The 19,797-nt window shown below is 36.1% G+C and overlaps 2 protein-coding genes across 3 annotated transcripts; one reads left to right on the forward strand and one right to left on the reverse strand.

The window, feature by feature from the left end:
- The first annotated feature begins 268 nt into the window (after window positions 1-268).
- LOC103027278 (gastrula zinc finger protein XlCGF49.1-like) lies at window positions 269-5,795 on the forward strand. The gene is made up of 2 exons (XM_022671438.2): window positions 269-330; window positions 2,149-5,795. The coding sequence occupies exon 2, from the start codon at window positions 2,171-2,173 to the stop codon at window positions 2,972-2,974; it is 804 nt and encodes a 267-aa protein (XP_022527159.1). The 5' UTR covers window positions 269-330; window positions 2,149-2,170; the 3' UTR covers window positions 2,975-5,795.
- On the reverse strand, window positions 5,541-19,064 carry LOC111192971 (dehydrogenase/reductase SDR family member 7C-B). Of its 2 annotated transcripts, XM_022671435.2 has the most exons (8): window positions 18,759-19,059; window positions 15,202-15,258; window positions 13,502-13,658; window positions 13,267-13,379; window positions 12,129-12,339; window positions 11,199-11,291; window positions 8,736-8,912; window positions 5,541-7,537 (listed from the first exon to the last, which is right to left on the reverse strand). In XM_022671435.2, the coding sequence occupies exons 2-8, from the start codon at window positions 15,214-15,216 to the stop codon at window positions 7,338-7,340; spliced, it is 966 nt and encodes a 321-aa protein (XP_022527156.2). In that variant the 5' UTR covers window positions 15,217-15,258; window positions 18,759-19,059; the 3' UTR covers window positions 5,541-7,337. The 2 variants fall into 2 exon arrangements, with proteins under 2 accessions (XP_022527156.2, XP_022527158.2); XM_022671437.2 differs by lacking the exon at window positions 8,736-8,912 and having other exon boundaries at window positions 18,759-19,064.
- Between the last annotated feature and the right edge of the window lie 733 nt (window positions 19,065-19,797).

Below are 19,797 nucleotides of genomic sequence, written 5' to 3' on the forward strand. Positions count from 1 at the left end.
ATTTATTTTGCCACATTATGATTATACTGTTATACTATTATACAATATTCCTGAAATTAATGAATTATTTTAGTTTTCCTCTATCGCCAATTATATCGTTATCGCAAAAATACCTTGAAATATCGTGATATTATTTTAGAGCCATATCGCCCACCCCTAGATTAAATTATAGTAATATACTCTGAGAGTTAGGGAGTGTATCAGTGTGTCGGATTGGGACACAGCCCTCTCCAGTAGCTGTTCCGCTCTGGTCCTGCTGGGGGCGCTGTTCACATTCTCCAGCTTCAGTAAATGAGAAGAAGAAGAAGAAGCTCTGCAGCGCTGTAGAAGGTATGGAGCTGTAAAATACATATTTATTATGTTTATTATATAGTTTTATCGTGGTATAAATTAGTTTATATATAGATATTAATGTTTAAATGTATAAAACTGTGGTTTAAGTGTGTAGTGAAGTCAGTGGAGAGCGACATGCGCCCTTACGCGGCTGTTGTAGAGATATAGAGGAGAATCCAGGTCCAGAATGAGAGGATCCACTCCGGGATTTTGCTCCAGCTGCCTGGCCAGCTCCGCTGCAGCTCGGCTGCAGCGGACCTGGCCAGGCAGCTGGAGCAAAATCCCGGGGTGGATCGGTGCTTCGTGGACATGGATTCTCCACTCCTCACGTTTTTAGCTATGTTTACAGTGTTTTTAATTATAATTTTACTATTTATGACTGTAATTATGCTTTAATAAAGAGATTTAAAGAGATATTTAAGTATATTTAAGTCTACAGTGCTGCAGAAGATCTGTACACAGATACAGAAGTTTTAGAGCTGTAAAATACATATTTATAATGTTTTTTATATAGTCATATTAAGCTATAAATGAGTGTATGTATAGATATTAATGTTTAAATTTATAAAATTGAGGTTTAAGTGTGTTGTGAACACAGCAGAAAGTGGTCTGTGCCTTTACATGGCTGTTATAGAGAAATAATGGAGAATATAATAACAATATTAGCATTTATGGATGTAATTATGCTTTAATAAAAAGATTTAAAGAGACTTTCCTCTGTGTTTTTCCTAATCTTTACCTTTGTTTGTGTGTATTCCGTGTATTCTGTGTTATGATTCCTGCACAGGTGAGTGTTTTACCTGCCCTGGTGGACGAAATTCCCTTAATCATGTATTTAACCTACAATTACACAAGTGATGCAACGCTGTAACTATGCAAATTTAAATAATAAATGTTTGGATTGAGGTTTTAACTAGTAGAAAGTCAATGAGACATCAGATGTACAGGATACTATATTGATTCAGACTAGACATATCACGCAGAACCACATATCTTTAAAACCTTAAATATATTATACTTCTATTTAAACAAGTTAGAATACTATAGGCCTATGGACTGTATAAAACGTGCTCATTAAATCACTGTCACAAAAAGAGATCTCATCAGCTCTGTTTTTGCCAGTTTCCACAGAGTTTATAATTACGAACAAGCAAAAAATTCTCCCTCATCTGCTGACTTGCAACGGACAGTAGGTACAGATCCCTCCCTCAGACGAAGTCTGCTGGCTCTGAATTATTTCTTTTTTTGCCTGTTTTAAGGGCAGTTGAGACCAGAATGGATGTACATAAGAAAGCAAAAAAGTGAGTTTTGCATTATATAAATAAGTGGGATTCAATAGAAATGGATCCACCGGTGTAGCTTTATCCACTGTTCTATTGGTGTTGATTTAAAAGGTAGATAAGGGTCTCCACCAGGGACCACAAGTTTATAAACTTAGTTTATCCCCAATGATGCTGCAGTATTTTGCCGTTGTTTTACTTTCAATTTTACTGATTCATAGAAAGTGTAGAAGAAATATTCTGTTTTGGGAACAAGAAACGTACAAACACCTCTCAAAAATCTCTGAGCAGATCAACAAAAGATAAAAGCTGTACAGGACTAGGATAGTAAATTAAGCATTATTATTTGTTAACTTAAGCCTCAGCCAGTTTAATCTACATTTCTGTCCTTTCTCCTGTTTTTGTTCTTCTTATTTCTTTCTCCTTCTTGTTGCACTTCATAAAAAAATAATTTTATAATTTTTTTCTTTGAATTCTGATTTTTAAGCTATTTACCCTAGCTGTTGTCCTTTTCTCTTTCCACATTTCCCTCCAGGATCTCATGAAGACGTGGCATCATGACGGCAGTTCTGGAACCACACGAGATTAAACGTGAGGAAACAGAATTCCTAGAAAGCTCCAGTCCTCAGCCGACGTCTTCTTCTGTAGACTTCCTCTCCGACCCGTTTCACACCGAATCCCAGCGAAGTTCACTAAAGGAGAGAACTCACCACTGCCTGGTGTGCGGGAAGAGCTTCACCGTGCAGAACCATCTCCACCGACACATGCGCATCCACTCCGGCGAGAAGCCCTACGACTGCGCCGAGTGTGGGCGGAGCTTCAGAGACAAAGGCAACCTGAAGATCCACCAGCGCATTCACACCGGCGAGAAGCCGTACGAGTGCGAGGAGTGTGGGCGGAGCTTCCGGGAGAGAGGCACGCTCAAAAAGCACCAGCGGATTCATACCGGAGAGAAACCGTACTACTGCTCGGAGTGCGGGAAGAGCTTCAATCAGCTGAGCAGCCTCCAAACGCACCAGAGAATTCATACCGGAGAGAAGCCGTACGACTGCCTGGAGTGCGGGAAGAGCTTCAACGTCCTGAGCCACCTTAAAACCCACCGCAGCATTCATACCGGAGAGAAGCGCTTCCACTGCGACGAGTGCGGCAAGAGCTTCAACCGCCAGAGCCACCTCCAGCTCCACCAGAGAATTCATACCGGAGAGAAACCGTACTTCTGCTCCGAGTGCGGCAAGAGCTTCAGACACTCCAATACGCTCAAAACGCACAAGTGCGTCACCAAGGAGGCGGGAACTCCCGACACCAGCCTATCAGATCAGGACGATCCAGACGATTTATATTATAAGGTCATTTTAGTTTGACATGAGTAAATAATAATAATATAATTTGTTATCAATTTACAAAGCCAACTACAAGGCTAACCCACTCATTACCCCCCATCACTAGTGATGCTCCAACACCAGAAGGGTGAAGAAGACTGGCACACGCCTCCTCCTGATATATGTGAAGTCAGACTCTGCCTCTTTTCAAACCTTTTTGCTGAGTAGCATCACAGCGCTAACGGTTCTGATACATCAGCTCACAGACGCAGCCTTGTGCTGATCCACATCACCCTAGGAGTGATGAGGGGAAAGAGAGAGCACCATCTACTGTACTGTACCCACCCAGAGAGAAACAGCAAGGACAACTGTGCTCTCTCAGGGCTCCGGCAGCTGATGGCAAGCTGCATGAACAGGATTCGAACTGGCAATCTCCCGATCATAGTGACAGTGCTTTTTGTGTTTTTATTCAATTCAGATTTCAGCTTTTGCTAATACTGACTGATAAAGGGCAACTCCACCAAATTTTAAAATATGTGCAAATCCAAACTTCAAAAATTCAGTTTAACACGTTTTCATTTATGTTTAATTTATTATTACCAGGCAATAAGTTGCAGTAATTACCGTAGTTTTTGGACTATAAAGCGTATTAAGTGACACTAGTTAGGATGCCTAAATCGAAGTGAGCAGGGGTGTTGCCATGTTTTCCTTCTAATGGGGAATCTGGGTGAAGCGCCTAAATAAACAAAACTGTAATTCTTAAAAAAAAAACACATTTATTTTAAAGTTAATCGAGTGCTGGATGTTAATCTGCACAGATTTCTCTCCTGAAAACTGTTTATTTGGGTGAGTAAAGCGCTTCTGTTTATTTACAGTAAGCTTAAAATTCCAGTATTTTGTCCAAGGCTAAGCGCTAGCCGTGGTTAGCAAGCGCTTAGCGCTAGTAAACACAACCCGATAGTGCTAGACTGAGGAACACTGAGTGAGCTATTACATACACTTCATTTACATTGCTTTTATTAACTGTTAATGTATATTTTATTTTGTGTAATGTAAAGTTTTTACATTTTAAATGTTCAAATTATTGTTTTCTTCATGTTTTTATGAAGCTTTTCATTATTCTTTTCACAATTAAATTCCCCCAAAATCAGTGCACTTTATACTGTATTTACAGCATTCTGATATTTAAATATTTATTATTTATAAACAAATCATCAACTAAAGCTTTATGCCTTTTTTTTAAATAATGTGTTCCTGTAATTTGTCTCACTACACATATGTTCAAATGTTTATCGGTTATTAATAATTAATATAAATATAATTTCTAAACATGAAACATGTCAAGTCCTGATCTAATGTATGTAAACAGACACATACTGTATAAAAAAATTAACTGGATTAAATATTTCTAAAATACATCCTGACTCGCATGTTTATTACATGCTATTAATGCAGTTAATCATTTACATTAAAGCACTTTGAATGACTTCACCAAAAGGTATGCCAAAAGTCATGGGACAACATTGTGTATGTATATTAATCATGAAGTGTTACCTCAAAAAAAATTTCCCAAACTATTTTTTTTTTCTAATTTTGTTGATTTTAAATGGGATAATTGTTAGATTTGATATATTATTTTATTATCATTATGTCATTGGCATTTAATGCTCTTAAAATGACAATAATATTGTTTATCGCATTATATCAATTTACTAATGCCTAAATTTCCTTCGGGATAAATAAAGTATCTATCTATCTATCTATCTATCTATCTATCTATCTATCTATCTATCTATCTATCTATCTATCTATCTATCTATCTATCTATCTATCTATCAGCTGCCAAGATTAATAAAAATAATGTATACTGGGGGAAGGGGACAGGAGCTTGGGAAAATCCACACCTGTGTAGGTTGTGAGGTGTTATCTTGTGAGTGAGGTTGTAAATGAGGAGACAGGTCTGCTGAATGAATTCTATTAGTGATGAATTCTGGTAACCTTCGTAATCATGGCGCCTGTTTATGGATAAAGTCCCGCCCTTCAGCAAAAAAAAAACAAAAAAACAAGCCAATGAGCTCGCTGCTTGTGCAGAGAGTGGTGGAGAGTCAGTGTGCTCGTGAGGAAGTCCCGCCCCCTCTTTGCTGTGTGTTATTTTTTGAGCAAAACCGATACAAACTGTTCATGAGGGTTTATTCGTTTTTATCTCAATTTATTTATTTTAAATATTTTCTGTCCCATAATATTTGGCATATGCAGATATTTGGCAGAAATTGGTGGAATTGCCCCGTATCGTGTGATGTTTATGTGTCTCTGAGTGTGTGTGTTAGATTACTGTGTATTTAATGTGTGTGTGTCAGAGTTGTATTGTGTATTGTTCCCTAATTGTACTCTCTGATCTCTGCCTTATCAATATATTGATATTGATCACATTCAGATAAAAGAGCTTCAGTAAAAAGCTGATGCTGGACGATTCCTTCCAAAGATGCCGGATAAAGAGTTGCTGTGTTTTATACAAATTCCATGTAAAATAATTATATATGTACATTGTACATTGTTGTCACATTTCTGTGTTGTCTTTGTTTGATTGAATAAGGCCAGAAGTGCAGAGTCGAGAAGACCAAGCTACAAATCATTTATTTAAAGATAATTAATCAGATATAGTCAGAAAACAGGTCTTATAAGACCTCAGGATTTGCTTATTTTGGTAAATGCAAGTTTTCAGTACTTATCATTAGTACTTAACTTTTATTTCTCAACAATAATAAAACTGACAGTGGATGCATGTCTGTAAAAAACTGGATATTAACACTATCATACATTTTACCATCATTTTACTTTAAATAAACAATACAACTGATTGTAACTGTTGTAGCCTTCATGTTTATTTACACTATATTACCAAAAGTATTTGATCACCATCCAAATAATTGAATTCAGGTGTTTTAGTCACATAAGTGAATGGGTCTCGGGTGTTTCTTGGGTCATTGTCATGCTGGAAGGCCCAGCCATGACGCATATTTAATTCTCTTACTAAAGAGAAAGTAGGTTTATAGCCAAAAGTTTGCGATACATGACCCCAACCTTTCAATATCGTACGCTATATTACCAAAAGTATTTGTTTACCATCAAGATCATGTAGCTTCAGAGTTCATCACTACACACCTCCAAACTTCATGTGATATTTTTAGTAATATAGTGTAGCTTATCCTCTATCTGTAACTTTCAGATTCATCCTCAAATTCTGACTCAATTCTCTCTTAATTCTGTCCTATTTTCCTTTTTCCCCAAAGTTTTCCAGCTTCTCTCCTCAAACCAATACAACCTACAATCCCATCTCACAAAATGACCCTACTCACATCCCTCTACTATAATAACTTACGCATACATTACACATACAATTAAACTGTTATTATACACCATAATCAAAAATTAAATTAAATATCTGCACCCAGAAGGAAGTGAAGTTTGGGATTGGAGTTATATGGAATAGAGACCAGGGTTTTCAGTGTTCATTAACATCACTTTGGGTTATTAAAGTTCCCATAATGAAAAGTAAAGGTTTAAGTGATTTATAGGTGAGTCACTCGTGCATCATGCAGCTTGATTTAGGGTGTTTATGTCAGTGTGTCTTTGCTATCGTAATGACGGGAAAAGTACATAAGCCTTGCGCGTATCAAAACATGCAAAAGTCATGTACTAATTCTCTAAATTAATCATGGGTGTGGTTGATAATAATTTTGGGCGTAATGTGAAATAATAAACCAATCAGAGTGTCTCTTGCTCATCATTCTCTTTAAGAGTAGATCAGGTGAGCTCTGTCTTTGGTGGATTGCTATTGTAACGGTGCAGCTACCTGGACGTGTTCAACAAACTCTTCTCAGCAGAGGAAACTGAGCTGCTGGTTGACGCTGTGAAGGAGCTCCAGCAGCTCATTTACGGGAACAGCAATGTTATTTTATTTACTATTCTGTTTATTGTTGATGTAAAAGTTGGGTTTGTGCTGCTGTGTGTTCATGTGTGTGTAATAAGTGGGGGTGTACGCTCGGCTCGGCACAGCGCCTGTGTTACCGAGATAGCGATGAACGTCTGACTGTTGGCGTCTGTCTAGGTTGTATTCAGTCAGTGGAGCTCCTGTGTTTTCTGTTACCAAGATAAACAAGATAAAACTCCAGAAATGTACCTGAACACACCTCATTTCCAGAACACCACGCCCATCAGTGTAGATATATTCAGAAGCTCTGCTGCTGTTTAAACGATAATAGACTGTAAGATAACTGATTCCTTCTGGGTGCAGCTATTTGTTTAACCCAAAATAACCTAGTTTGTATCCAGTATTTACAGACTGATGGATTTTATTAGTTTTATATAGACAGGTTTATATAGAGTCAGGTAGTATCAGTGTCCATCACTCCATATCTCCAGCGTTCCTCACTCCGGCTGAAATCACAGAGAAGAAGAAGTTGGGGCAGAAGGATCTGGCGTAGATGGCAGCTCTGGAGAGAAAGTTGGCCATGATGATCTCGTTGTTTTTGCTGCTCAGGGTTCTCAGAAGTTCTCCGGCCATTTCCGCCGCCGAGACGCCGTGATGCTGCTGTCTGGAGAGATCTGAGGATTACAGAGAGACTCTCATCAGCATGGTGATAATCAAAATATCAATATTGTAATATACGAATAGAGTACAGTCTTTCTATGTGATACATTATCAATGATACATTATCAAATATGGATATTTTTATTGAAACTTTGACTTTGGAGCCATTCTCACAAGTAGGGGCGGGACAAAATATCAATATTGGAATATATTGTATTGTTTTTGTGTTTGCAATACAATAGGGGTGGGACAAAATATCAATTGTATCAATATATTGCATTGTTTTCTGTTGTGAATCATTATCGATATGTGGCGTCAAATATGGATATTTTTATGGAAACACACTTCAGAACACTGCCACTCTCATACGTAGGGGGGACAAAATATTAATATTGCAATATATTGTATTTTTTTGTTTGTGATGCGTTATCAGTATATGGCATCAAATATGGATATTTTTATTGAAACAATTAAATATGGCAATATATCGTATTGTTTTCGGTTGCAATACATTATCGATATGTGGTGCCAACTATGGATCTTTTTATGAAAACACATGTAGCCATGTAGCCAATGTCACAAGTCAGGGTATGACAAAATATCAATATTGTGATTTATAATTTTTCCTTGTGGTGTTTTATCAATCATAAATATGTGGTGTCAAATATGGGTGTTTTTATCGAAGCATAGTCGCTGTGAAGTATTGTCGAAAACTGTATTATTTTGTATCAAGTATCGCAGAATCACAGTATTGTGATATCATCGTATCCTGAGATGCCCTGTGATGCCTAACCCTGTTTCTAAAAGAGGAATTGTCACACCTGCCCGCACTGCACCTTTAAGATCCACCTCTCCTGAGTATTGGGGCTGACACCTCCCCTCCCACACACCTGTGGGAGATTACACATCTACAGGACTATATATACTAGACTCATGCACTGCCAAGTTGCGAGATATTGCCACATTGTGTCTTATCGAGCGTTATTGTTGTTACTGTTTTCCTGTTTTTTTGATCTATTGCTTGTCCTTGACTACGATTTTTGCCTAGCGTGTATTTTCTGTTTTTTTGAACTTTGCCTGTTTTTTTACTTAGATTTTTGCCTTCTGATTTGGATTAATAAACCTGTCTGCATTTGCATCCAAACTCCCTGGTTGGTTTCTTCCAGGAATAGCTTGGTTTAGCAGTTCGGGGTGAAGGTGAGGTGGAGCTACCTGACAGGATGGATTTGGAGGTGTTGGAGTTGCTGGAGGTGCTGGTTGTGGACTGTATGGAGGATGGAGCTGTGGTGATGAAGGTGTGGCTGATGGTGCTGACGGAGATTCCGTACTCCTGAACTTCAGCTCTGAGACAGTCGAAGAAAGCCTGCACTGCATGTTTAGAAGCAGCGTCTAAAAAAAAACAAGAAGATCTGCATGACTTTTCATCCAGCAACACCATAGCAACCACCCAGCAACACCACAACAATCAATGGGGAAAACATAGTGCCCTAGTGACACCATAGCAATCACCCAGCGACATCCACATGGAATACAACAACAGCCACCAGGGATATCATAGTAACCACTCAGAAACACCATAGCAACAACTTAACAACCAGATACCATAGCACCATAGCAACCACCTGTAATATTATATTAACTATCTAGCAACACTATAGCAATCACCTGGTAACCACTTAGCAACACCATAGCAGCCACTAAGCAACACCACAGCAACCGCCAGGGATATTAGAGTAACCACCTAGCAACACCATAGCAATTACTTAGCAAAACCAAAGTAAAACAATAGCAACCACTAAACAACCACCTGGAATACCACAGCAGCCACTGGGGATATTATAGCAACCACCTAGCAACACCATAGTAACAACATAGCAACCACTAGCTAAAAGTCCATGAAAACCACCTAGCAACACAGCAGCTACCACCTGGGATATCATAGTAACCATCTAGCAACACCGTAGCAATCACAGAGTAACCATTTAGCAAAAGCATAACAGCCACTAAACAACACTACAGCAACTGCCAGGGATATCAGAGTAACCACCACAGCAACCACCTGTAATATTATATAATCTGCTTTTGAGAAATTTATATTTAAATACTTAAACATTGAGTATTTTAGATCCATTTATAGTGTTTATAGAACTATTAAAATATTTTTAATATTTTGTGAAGGAAGCAGTGTTAAAGCTGTTGCCGTATCTCTTTTTAAGGTCTATTGTTTAAATTCTTCAGCTGTTTTTCATCTAATAAAGTTTGATTATCTTATATATTGTTTAATTTTGTGGGACAAAGAAAACCCAATAGTAATCAAAGCCTTAATTTAGAACCTTAGTGTTTTATACTATATGTACTCCTAACAGTACAGTAACTCAAAAACCTATATTAAAGCCCAGTCATGCAAAATATATAAAAAATACAGTGAAACCATCAAAATTTTGAAAAATACCGTGATATGCATTTTTGGCCATACCACAGAGCACTACACCTACTAACATAGGAACCACTGTGGGTACATAGTAACCACCTAGCAGCACATCATCCATTTTATAGCTCTAAATTAAACAGGTTATGCTTAATACACTTTTTCACAAGAAATTGATCATACATATATAAATAATTGCAATATATAAATAATTTATTTGTAATAGCAAAAATCAGCTGCCAATATCTGACCATATTATACTTTCTGCAGGAACTGCATTCTAGTTCTAAATGCACTGATACCAACAACAACCCCCATAAATAACCTTTATCAGAGCCTCTCTGTTAGTGCTATATTATTTTCACAGTTCCAACCCTGCAATGTGATTGGCTGAGAGGCGTTCTATGAGTGCCATTATCAGCTGGTAATACACTGTAAGCGAAGCTCTCCATGTATTACTCCGCCCACATACAGATAAACTAGCAACCATGTAGCGCTTACAAACCAAAGAGCGCAGCTACAAACAGAGCATGAATGGAACTATTTTAACTGGCGGAGTTTTTATAACCAATCAGATCCTATTTTCTCCTCCTCTTTAACTCTTTCAATAAACAGAGATAATGGAACTGTGCTACAATGACAATAATACACTCGAGGTTTGTGCTATAACATGTAATTAAGCCTGTCACAATAAGATTAATATATATTGTCCCAGAAATTATTGCGATATTCGATATTTTTTTATTTTAAGACAATTAAATGCCACTGACATAAAGATAACAAAATATCATATAACTAAATAATAACAATTATACACCTTTTAAAGACAACTAAATTTGAATTAATCATTTATTATAATTAGTTTGGGAATTATATACTTATTTCTTCACCTACTTTATTCCACTCTTTGTGTATGCAGTCATAGTTATTGAAGCACTACTGTTTAAAATACTGTTAACTGATATATATGTGAACAAACATACAAATAAACACAATAGACGATATCATGATTATCAAAAATGATTGAGGTCATGTACGATAAATTGATATTGCAATTATTGTGACAGGCCTACGTGTAATATTGCTGATCTACGGACCACAACACAGCCGTACCAATATTACATGTTATAGCACAAACCTCGAGTGTATTAATGCTTAAATAAATAACCTTCCGCTGAATTTCAGTGTTTATTATCTCGTGATGATGTGAAAGTGAGCTGATCTGATTGGTTGTTAGCGGTACTCACAGGTGGTACGGAACGGTACGGTGAGTTTCCCCTGGATGCTGTTCACCAGGAGGATGTGTCCAGATCTTCTGCTGATCATGGAGGGCAGGACTCCTGCAGATACAGATATTTAAGCAGTAGAACACAAGAGGGAGTGTGTTATCGAGAATAACATTTATTGTTATTCGCAATAACACACAACCTCGAGTGTTCTGTTGTTTTTATAAGTTTTTTTTACAAAATGAATAAAAATAAATACATCAAAGAACCTCAGGAAATTCAGAATGAAAATGCTTTAATGGACTGTGCCTTCCGCCAAAAAGTAGTTCCACAACCAATGAACTGTAACAGAACTGTAACTACAAAACGGCGTATAGTTTATACAGACTTACACTACGAACGCACAGTAACAGTAATTGTTAAGATCTTATAATAACGCTGAAAATCTCCTCTCCTGCTCCGCAGGGTCGTCTTCAGGTGAAAGCAGCACGTTTGTGAGCATTTATGCTTGTTTTTGCTGGGTGGTGTTGGTTTTAGCTAGCCGGCTGGACTGTGGTTAGGTTAGCGTAGCTTGCTTTAGCTTAGCATTAGCTTAGCTTAACCTACTCTAGCCTGGCTGGTTACCATTCCGGCTGTCAGAATGTGGTCGAGGTGACTGATGGATTTTCTTTCGCTTTCTTCCACAAAAGACAGTCAGCTCTGCAGGAGAGCGTGCCGTGGCTGGGCGCTAGCTTGTGCTAAGCTAATGCTAATGCTGCTGCTGGAGGCGATGATTGTGTATATGCTGTTACTCAGCAATGTGTCTGTGATACAGATTTAGTGTGAAAAGGCCGTGATGTTATCACAAATATCATCATGGTTAGACACTTCTCAACCAATCAGAATGTGAGGTCAGAACTAACTGTTGTATAAAGTACAGTATTTTATACAGAAATTATAAACATATCGTACCTTTAGCCAGAGTGACGGGTCCAAAGTAGTTAGTATCCATCACCAGCCTGTCTATCTCCAGAGACAGTGTGTGTGCCGGAGCCTTCACCTTCATACTGCTGTTAAATATCAGCACGTCCAGACAGCCGTAACAGTCCAGAACATCCGAGACCACGTCCGGCAGAGACTCCGTATCACTGAAATCCAGCTCCACTAACTTAGGAGGGAACGTCTGCAAAAATACATATACTAATACTGTAAAATATTACTATATTTCAGTGTTTTTTCAGTCAGTTTTATGAAGTAGAGTCTCCTGGAATTCAGGCTTTCAGTTAACAGCTGTGCTGAACTCATCAAGAGTTAATTACTTGAATTTCCTGTCTCTTAATGTTAAAGTTTGAGAGCATCAGTTAAAGTAAAGTAGTGAAGAGGTAGAGTTACAGGTATACAGTGAATAGTGAATATTTGAGTAATGTTCTAATCCAGGTTATGAGAAGAAACAACTAAATAAAGAAAATAAAATTAAACAAGTACTTAAAGAAATGAAGATCAGACAATTTTAAAGTTAATTTTAAAAATGTTGAAAGTATTCTCAAATGCAGTCCCAAAAAGACAATCAAAAATGTTATGATGATGGAACTGGCACTCATCAGGCCCCCCCAGGAAAGGAAGAGCGAAAGTTAAAAATAATGTATTGAAAAAATACATCAAACCAAACTGAACTGCTTGAATTTTTACACCAGGAGTAAAGCAGCATAAAGTTATCCAAAAGCAGTGTGTAAGACTGGTGGAGGAGAACATGATGCCAAGATGCATGCTTAAAATCTGTGATTAAAAAACAGGGTTATTCCACCAAATATTGATTATTTCTGAACTCTTAAAACTTTATGAATATGAGCTTGTTTTCTTTGCATTATTTGAGGTCTGAAAGTTCTGCATCTTTTTTGTTATTTCAGCCATTTCTCACTTTCTGTAAATAAATGCTCTAAATGAGAATATTTTTATTTGTAATTTGGGAGAAATGTTGTCTGTAGTTTATAGAATAAAACAACAATGTTCATTTTACTCAAACATAAACCTATAAATAGTAAAATCAGAGAAACTGATTCAGAAACTGAAGTGGTTTTGGGATGTCAGACTTTACTTAAAATCTACTTACTAAAGTTGGATCTGATTCGTTTGCCAGCTGTTCTGCCAGATCTTCTAGCTTTTCCCAGCTCTTCCCACAGAGGATCAGCTGAGCTCCACCCTTGTGGAACAGTTTTGCGCACTCTGAAAAAAACACAAATAATAATAAATAACAACCATTACAAAACCAGGAAAGGGTTAAACAGTGATCCCTGCATGATCTGTATCTGTCAGTAACAGGAATAGCACAGGGAACAGATGCGTACCGTTCCCCAGAGCTGACGCTGAGTCTGTTATTAGCACTACTTTATTCCGCACTGTTGTTTTCCTCAGCATCCGCAGTATCACTCCATACAGGTAAAATATCCCTGCAGTCACCAGCACCACCGCCGGCACCAGCAGAACCACCGTCACGCCCGTCTTCTGAAAGAGAACACACAATAAAAATGTGTTATTCAGTGTTAACCAATGAAATAGTGCTTAAAAAAATACAAAACAATATAGGATCCACAGTTAATCCTGTTGGATGTGGTTGGTGCTTCTTGGTGGTATGCTGACATTACCCTGGATACCGTGGCTCTTGATGCATCACAAAGACTTGCTGTCTTGGTCACAGATGCTCCAGCAAGACGTGCACCAACAATTTGTCCTCTTTTGAACTCTGGTATGTCACCCATAATGTTGTGTGCATTGTAATATTTAGAGCAGAACTGTGCTCTTACCCTGCTAATTGAACCTTCACACTCTGCTCTTACTGGTGCAATGTGCAATTAATGAAGATTGAACACCAGGCTGCTCCAATTTAGCCATGAAACCTAAAATCCCACACTAAAATGATGACAGGTGTTTCAGTTTCATTCTCCAAAATATATTACTTATTTAATTAAAACATTACAGTTGCATGGAAAAATACGTTTGCTTGTTGCTCTGTTACAACATAAATTCTTTTAATTTGTCATGTTATAAAATCCACAAACTCCTTCAATCAAGAATCAAACTATTTAAGTAAATAAAAAATAAAACACGTTATAATATTACTTTGATCAAAACATTTTACCTACTGAAAAGAGGCTTAATTAGCATAAAATCAAAAATTGATAGCTGTTAAGAAAGGAACTTATGTCAAACTAATGAGGTGCTTTGATTATAATAAACACTTGCCTGCAAAATTACGACAGCGTTTTCACATTAATGCCTACACTGCCGTGTAGTGGCGTTAAGCTGAAACTGAGCGGGTAAAACAATCGACATGCATTGTGGGAAATGTAGTTTTTGGTCAAAGCACACTTTTGCATTTTTAGACACTAAGACATTTGAAGCTCTCGCTTGAAGGCCTGCGGGCCTTGAGTTTAAAACATATGTTCTAATTCTAATTCTCTTCTCTGCTGAAACTGAGTCTCAGTTCTTAATCATGTTAATCTGAGCTAAAGGCTAAAGCTGCTGTTTCCATGTGGGTCAGCCAGATGTCTTCCTGTAGCAGTATTTCTTTCTCCAGTTTCTAAGAGTCTTTATTTGAAGGTGTAGAAACAGTACTCACCGCTCTCTGACTTCATCTGTAATTTCTTTAAAGAAAAGAAAGAACTTCTACTTTTAATAGTTACAGAGTTCTCTGTGTTTTATCTGTGTCTTTTTCTAGTTATTATGATGATGAAAGTGTGTAAATGTTGCAGTAACTCCATCTGCTCCACCACTGATTTACTACAGACTAAGAGTTTGTAAATTCTCATTTTTAAAAAAAATAATTCCGAAATCTCAGTTTATTTTTTCCAGTGTTACTTACCAGCTGTAAGCTGTTAACCAATGACTTTCTTGCTAAAATCACCCATTCTCTTTTTTAAACAAAATATAGTTTTTTTCACTTTTAGTTCATTTGTTTTCCCTTAAGGCTTAGATGGGAAAGATAACAGAAATAAATCAGGATGTTTTAAAACTTTTGACGGGTATAAATACTTTAACAGCTCCTTACCACACTGCTCTCCATTGTGTTGATAATTTATTAGGCCATCAGTTAAAACTCAGGAATCTGTGGGAAAAAGGAGAGTAAACAATACAGCATGTTGATCGTTTGGAGATGTATATAATTAAAAACAGTAGAGATACAGTGTGCACATGGGTAATTAATGTAACTGTAAGGTATTTAATATTTAGTATTTCTTGCTCCTGGGCTCCCCTACAGTGCGGAACTGAGGCTAAATATATTCATGTTCATTTTCTGACCATTTGAGACTAAATGCAAAAATAGAAAATTGGATGTAAAAATTCATTATTTGATTTTTTTATATAGTGTAGTGCACAAGAAATAAGTTTTAATCCATTTTTCCAATTTTAGTTTTTTCATCTTTGCCCCTCAGAATCGTAATTTCAGGGGGAAAAAAATGATTTTTTACATTTTTGCATTTTGAAAGTTGGATTATAACATCATATTTTCTGAAAATCAAGAGAAGATTTATCTTTTATTTTTTCTTGAAATTCTGTTTGCAAAAGGCTGCAATTAAAACTAAATTATTGAAAATTTGATGAAAACCGTTTAGTTTTCTCTATACTGAATGAAAAAAGAAAAGATCAAATTTTATACCCAATTTTCTTTTTTTTGATTGAAGCTTTATACAGACAAAAAATTAATTTGGCAAACTTTACCCTGACCCTTGCAAAATGCAAGAATAAAAAAATCTGAATATATATATATTTAATTTTTCCTCAAAATCCAATTTTAAGGTGCAGAGATAAAAAAACTAAAGTTTTTACATCCCATTTTCTATATTTTTGCATTTAGCTTCAAACAGTCAGCAAAATAAATTAATAAACATTACGCTGACCTTTTATTTTCTGATTTTTCCATTTTTGCATTTTGCAAGTTGGATTATACCATCAGATTTGTGTTACAAGATACAAAAATGGAGAAATCTGAAAATCGAAAGAAGATTCAACTTTTCTTTTTTCTTGAAATTCTATTTGCAAAAGGCTGAAATAAAAACTGAATAATTGAAAAATCGAATGAAAACTCATTTCTTTTTCATTTCGAATTTAGTTTGATACAGTCAGGCAATTAACTGCTAAACGTTGCACTGTTACACAGTTGTGTTGTACTCATAACTGTTTACATACTTGCCTCTATGCTACTTGTGTTACTGGAGGCTTCCACTAGAGGGCAGCAGTTCAGGCAAATAACCGCTGGATAAAACATGCTGTCGGCTCATTTTGATCTGTACGTTTTCATGTCGACTTTTAAAAACGATTCTTATCTCTCGCTGCCTGTTCTGGCCATATTACATAATATACAATTGCTCAATGCTGCACTGCCCCCTAGAAGTTCAGTGTGTACTGCACCTCACCATTAAACCCATTAAACAATCACAGAGGAGAAAAAGCAAACATTTTTGTTTTTTACAGCAACCGTTAGGGATATTATAGTAACCACCTAGCAACACCATAGTAACCACCCAGCAACGCCATGGTAGAACCATGCCAACCACTTAACAACCATCTGAAAGTCCATGACAACCCCTTAGCAACACAATAGCAATCACAGAACAACCATTTAGCAACACCATAACTGCCACTAGCAACACTATAGTAACACCACAGCAACCACCTGGAATATTATAGTAACTATCCAGCAACACCACAGCAACCACCAGTGATATTAGAGTAAACACCAAAGCAGAGTAAACACCATAGTCACACCATAGCAATCACTAAACAACTAGCTGGAAAAACGATTAACTCTTATTTATAAACAGAAATAAAAGGAATCCGATCAGTGTGCGCTCAGTTGCTAAGCTAATGGCCGTTAAAAAACTAAAACTGACCCAAACAAACCATTTTAGAGTATAGAATTAGATTACATTAGATACATTATATTACATCAAGTAAATGTTGCAGTCTACATCAACAGTACGTTTTTAATGGTTCTTCAAAGGTGCTTCTTTTATGACATCGCTCAAATAAGTATTAAAAGCACTTTTATTTTTAAAGAGTATCAACACCAGCGTGTACAGTGTCTGTGCTAAATATATTCTTTACTCCTAAATATACTCCCCCTGCATGTACTCCAGTCATGTACATTAGAGCTACTGACACAGAAACCCAAAAAACAGCTTCCATTACATTAAAAACAACAAATAAAGACTGATTTCTATTGCTTAAATATGAACATAAGTATCCACATTTAGATTTTGTGACATTTTGTGCTCAATTTTGATTAAATTTACTTCAAATAAGGTTAAAATTCTAGGTGAGATTAATTAAAATCATTATTTCTAAAATAAGCAAAATAAACTAACACTTAGACAATGCTTAGTAACACAAAAAAATCTATTCAGAGAGAAAAATAATAAGATTTATTGCCTTGAAATTAGAATTTACACTGTTTTTTGCATTAATTTGTTAATGCATTAAATCGTGCATTACTTGCACGATAAGTTGATAATAACGCAGCAAAAAATCTATTGGCAAAAAATAGGCGAAATATATGTAAAGTGAGACGGTATTATTTTTTTTCTCAGTAAGATTTATTAAAATAAGTACAAAATCACACATACAAGTAATGGCTTACATTTGGACATAACTTATTTTAAGTTTTTAAGTCTTAAGTTTTAAGACTGATTAAGGTTGTTGTTTCTAAATAAGTAAGCACCAAAGCTATATAACATAAATCTATATGGATATGTACATTCTAATATTAAGCAAACAAATATTCATGCCAATGGGTAAACACTTTATACTTTATAACTTTATATAAAATAAGCTCAATCTCACAGTCTAAAAATGAGTGAAATGCTGAGTAATGGCTTCAATTTGGACCCAAGAATCAGAATAATTTGATCTGTGCTCAGATTAGAATTAAATTATGGTGAAAATGATAAAAAACAGAATTATATTACATGTGCACAATGCTGAGTAATACAGTTCATTCATATCAGAGACAAAAATAGAATTATTGCCTTAATTAAAATTGGTTTGAAAATAGACGTAAAAACTAGACAAACATAACGAAACTAAAGGTTTGTAGGATATTAATTGTTTAATTTGTATTCAGGAAAATATTCATTTTAAAATGAAGTTCAGGAACGAGCAAGTTTTATTATTGTTATTCATTATATTTTTTAAGTTGCAGATTTATTTATTTTCTTTTAAATATATTTTCTATAACAATTACAATTAGAATTTGTAGTAACATTATTATCAAAAAAGGAAAGTTTTTTATGTAATGCTTTTAAGATTTAGGTGTGTAATATCAGGCAGAAAATTGGCAAAAATGCTGGTAAATTGAGATCATTTCACTTTTTTTTCGCTTAAATTTAGTGGGTTTTTTTGCAGTATAATTATTATTATTGTGACAAACCTGCAGCAGTGTAACACCCAGTAACACTACAGTAACACAAACAACACATGCATCTATCTATCTATCTATCTATCTATCTATCTATCTATCTATCTATCTATCTATCTATCTATCTATCTATCTATCTATCTATCTATCTATCTATCTATCTATCTATCTATCTATGTAATGGGACTTACTGTAGACAGACAGAAGTTAGAGGTCTCAGGATCTCAGCTGGTTTGTCCTGTAGTTTAGATGATATCGATGGTATAGATGGTATAGATGGTATAGATGGTAAAGATGGTAAAGATGGTATAGATGGTATAGATGGTATAGATGGTAAAGATGGTATAGATGGTATAACTGGGTTGCTGTGATCTTTCCTTGTATCTCCAGTCCCTCAGTACTGGTTTGTGTTCAGCTGTGGGGTCTGAGGGTTTTTAATAGCTCACAGCTGAAGCTGAAGCTGTCGCTCGTCAGGCTGGCTGTAAACATAGCAGCAGCATTTGGCCCATTATTGCAGGACATGCTGTGTGAGTGTGTGTGTGTGTGTGTGTGTGTGTGTGTGTGTGTGTGTGTGTGTGTGTGTGTGTGTGTGTGTGTGTGTGTGTTGGGGGGGTAAAGTGGTGGGACTATTTCTGGAGGGGTCAGGGGTAAGTGGAATGCTGGTACTACGGTTTCTGAGGCTGGGAACTCTAATAAACTTATCCTTTCCTGGGTCTGTCCTGATGAGTGCCAGTTTCACCATCATAACATTTGTGATGGTCTTTTTTGTGAATGCACTTGAGAATACGAGCATACTTTCAAAGTTCTTGAAATTCTTCTTTTTTTTGGAAGGTCGGATTGACTGACCTTTCTTTTAAAATTTGAGACATAAGCCTCGAATTTAATAAACAAAAGATCAGATTTGGACCCTTTTTATCTGCTGAAAAAAGCCAAAACGTTTTAGCCAATCAAAATGCATCATTTATGTACATCAAAAAAAAAAAAAAAAAATCAGTTTTGTTTTACATTTACTGTGTTTTGTTCTAGCCTATACAGAATTAATTTAAATTATATCATATTTTGGTTAAAGAAAGTCTTGTGCTTTGTAACAGCAGAGTTTAATTGCTGTTATTTTAAATTTAAAATAAATAAATGTGAGCTATAATAAAACTATAATAAAAGTATTCATAAATATTGATTTATGTATTTAAAAACATGTAATATAGTAAAATATAGAATATAATACAGGTA

Source organism: Astyanax mexicanus, chromosome 19 (genome assembly GCF_023375975.1).
Source record: "Astyanax mexicanus isolate ESR-SI-001 chromosome 19, AstMex3_surface, whole genome shotgun sequence".
NCBI classification, from domain to species: domain Eukaryota; kingdom Metazoa; phylum Chordata; class Actinopteri; order Characiformes; family Acestrorhamphidae; genus Astyanax; species Astyanax mexicanus.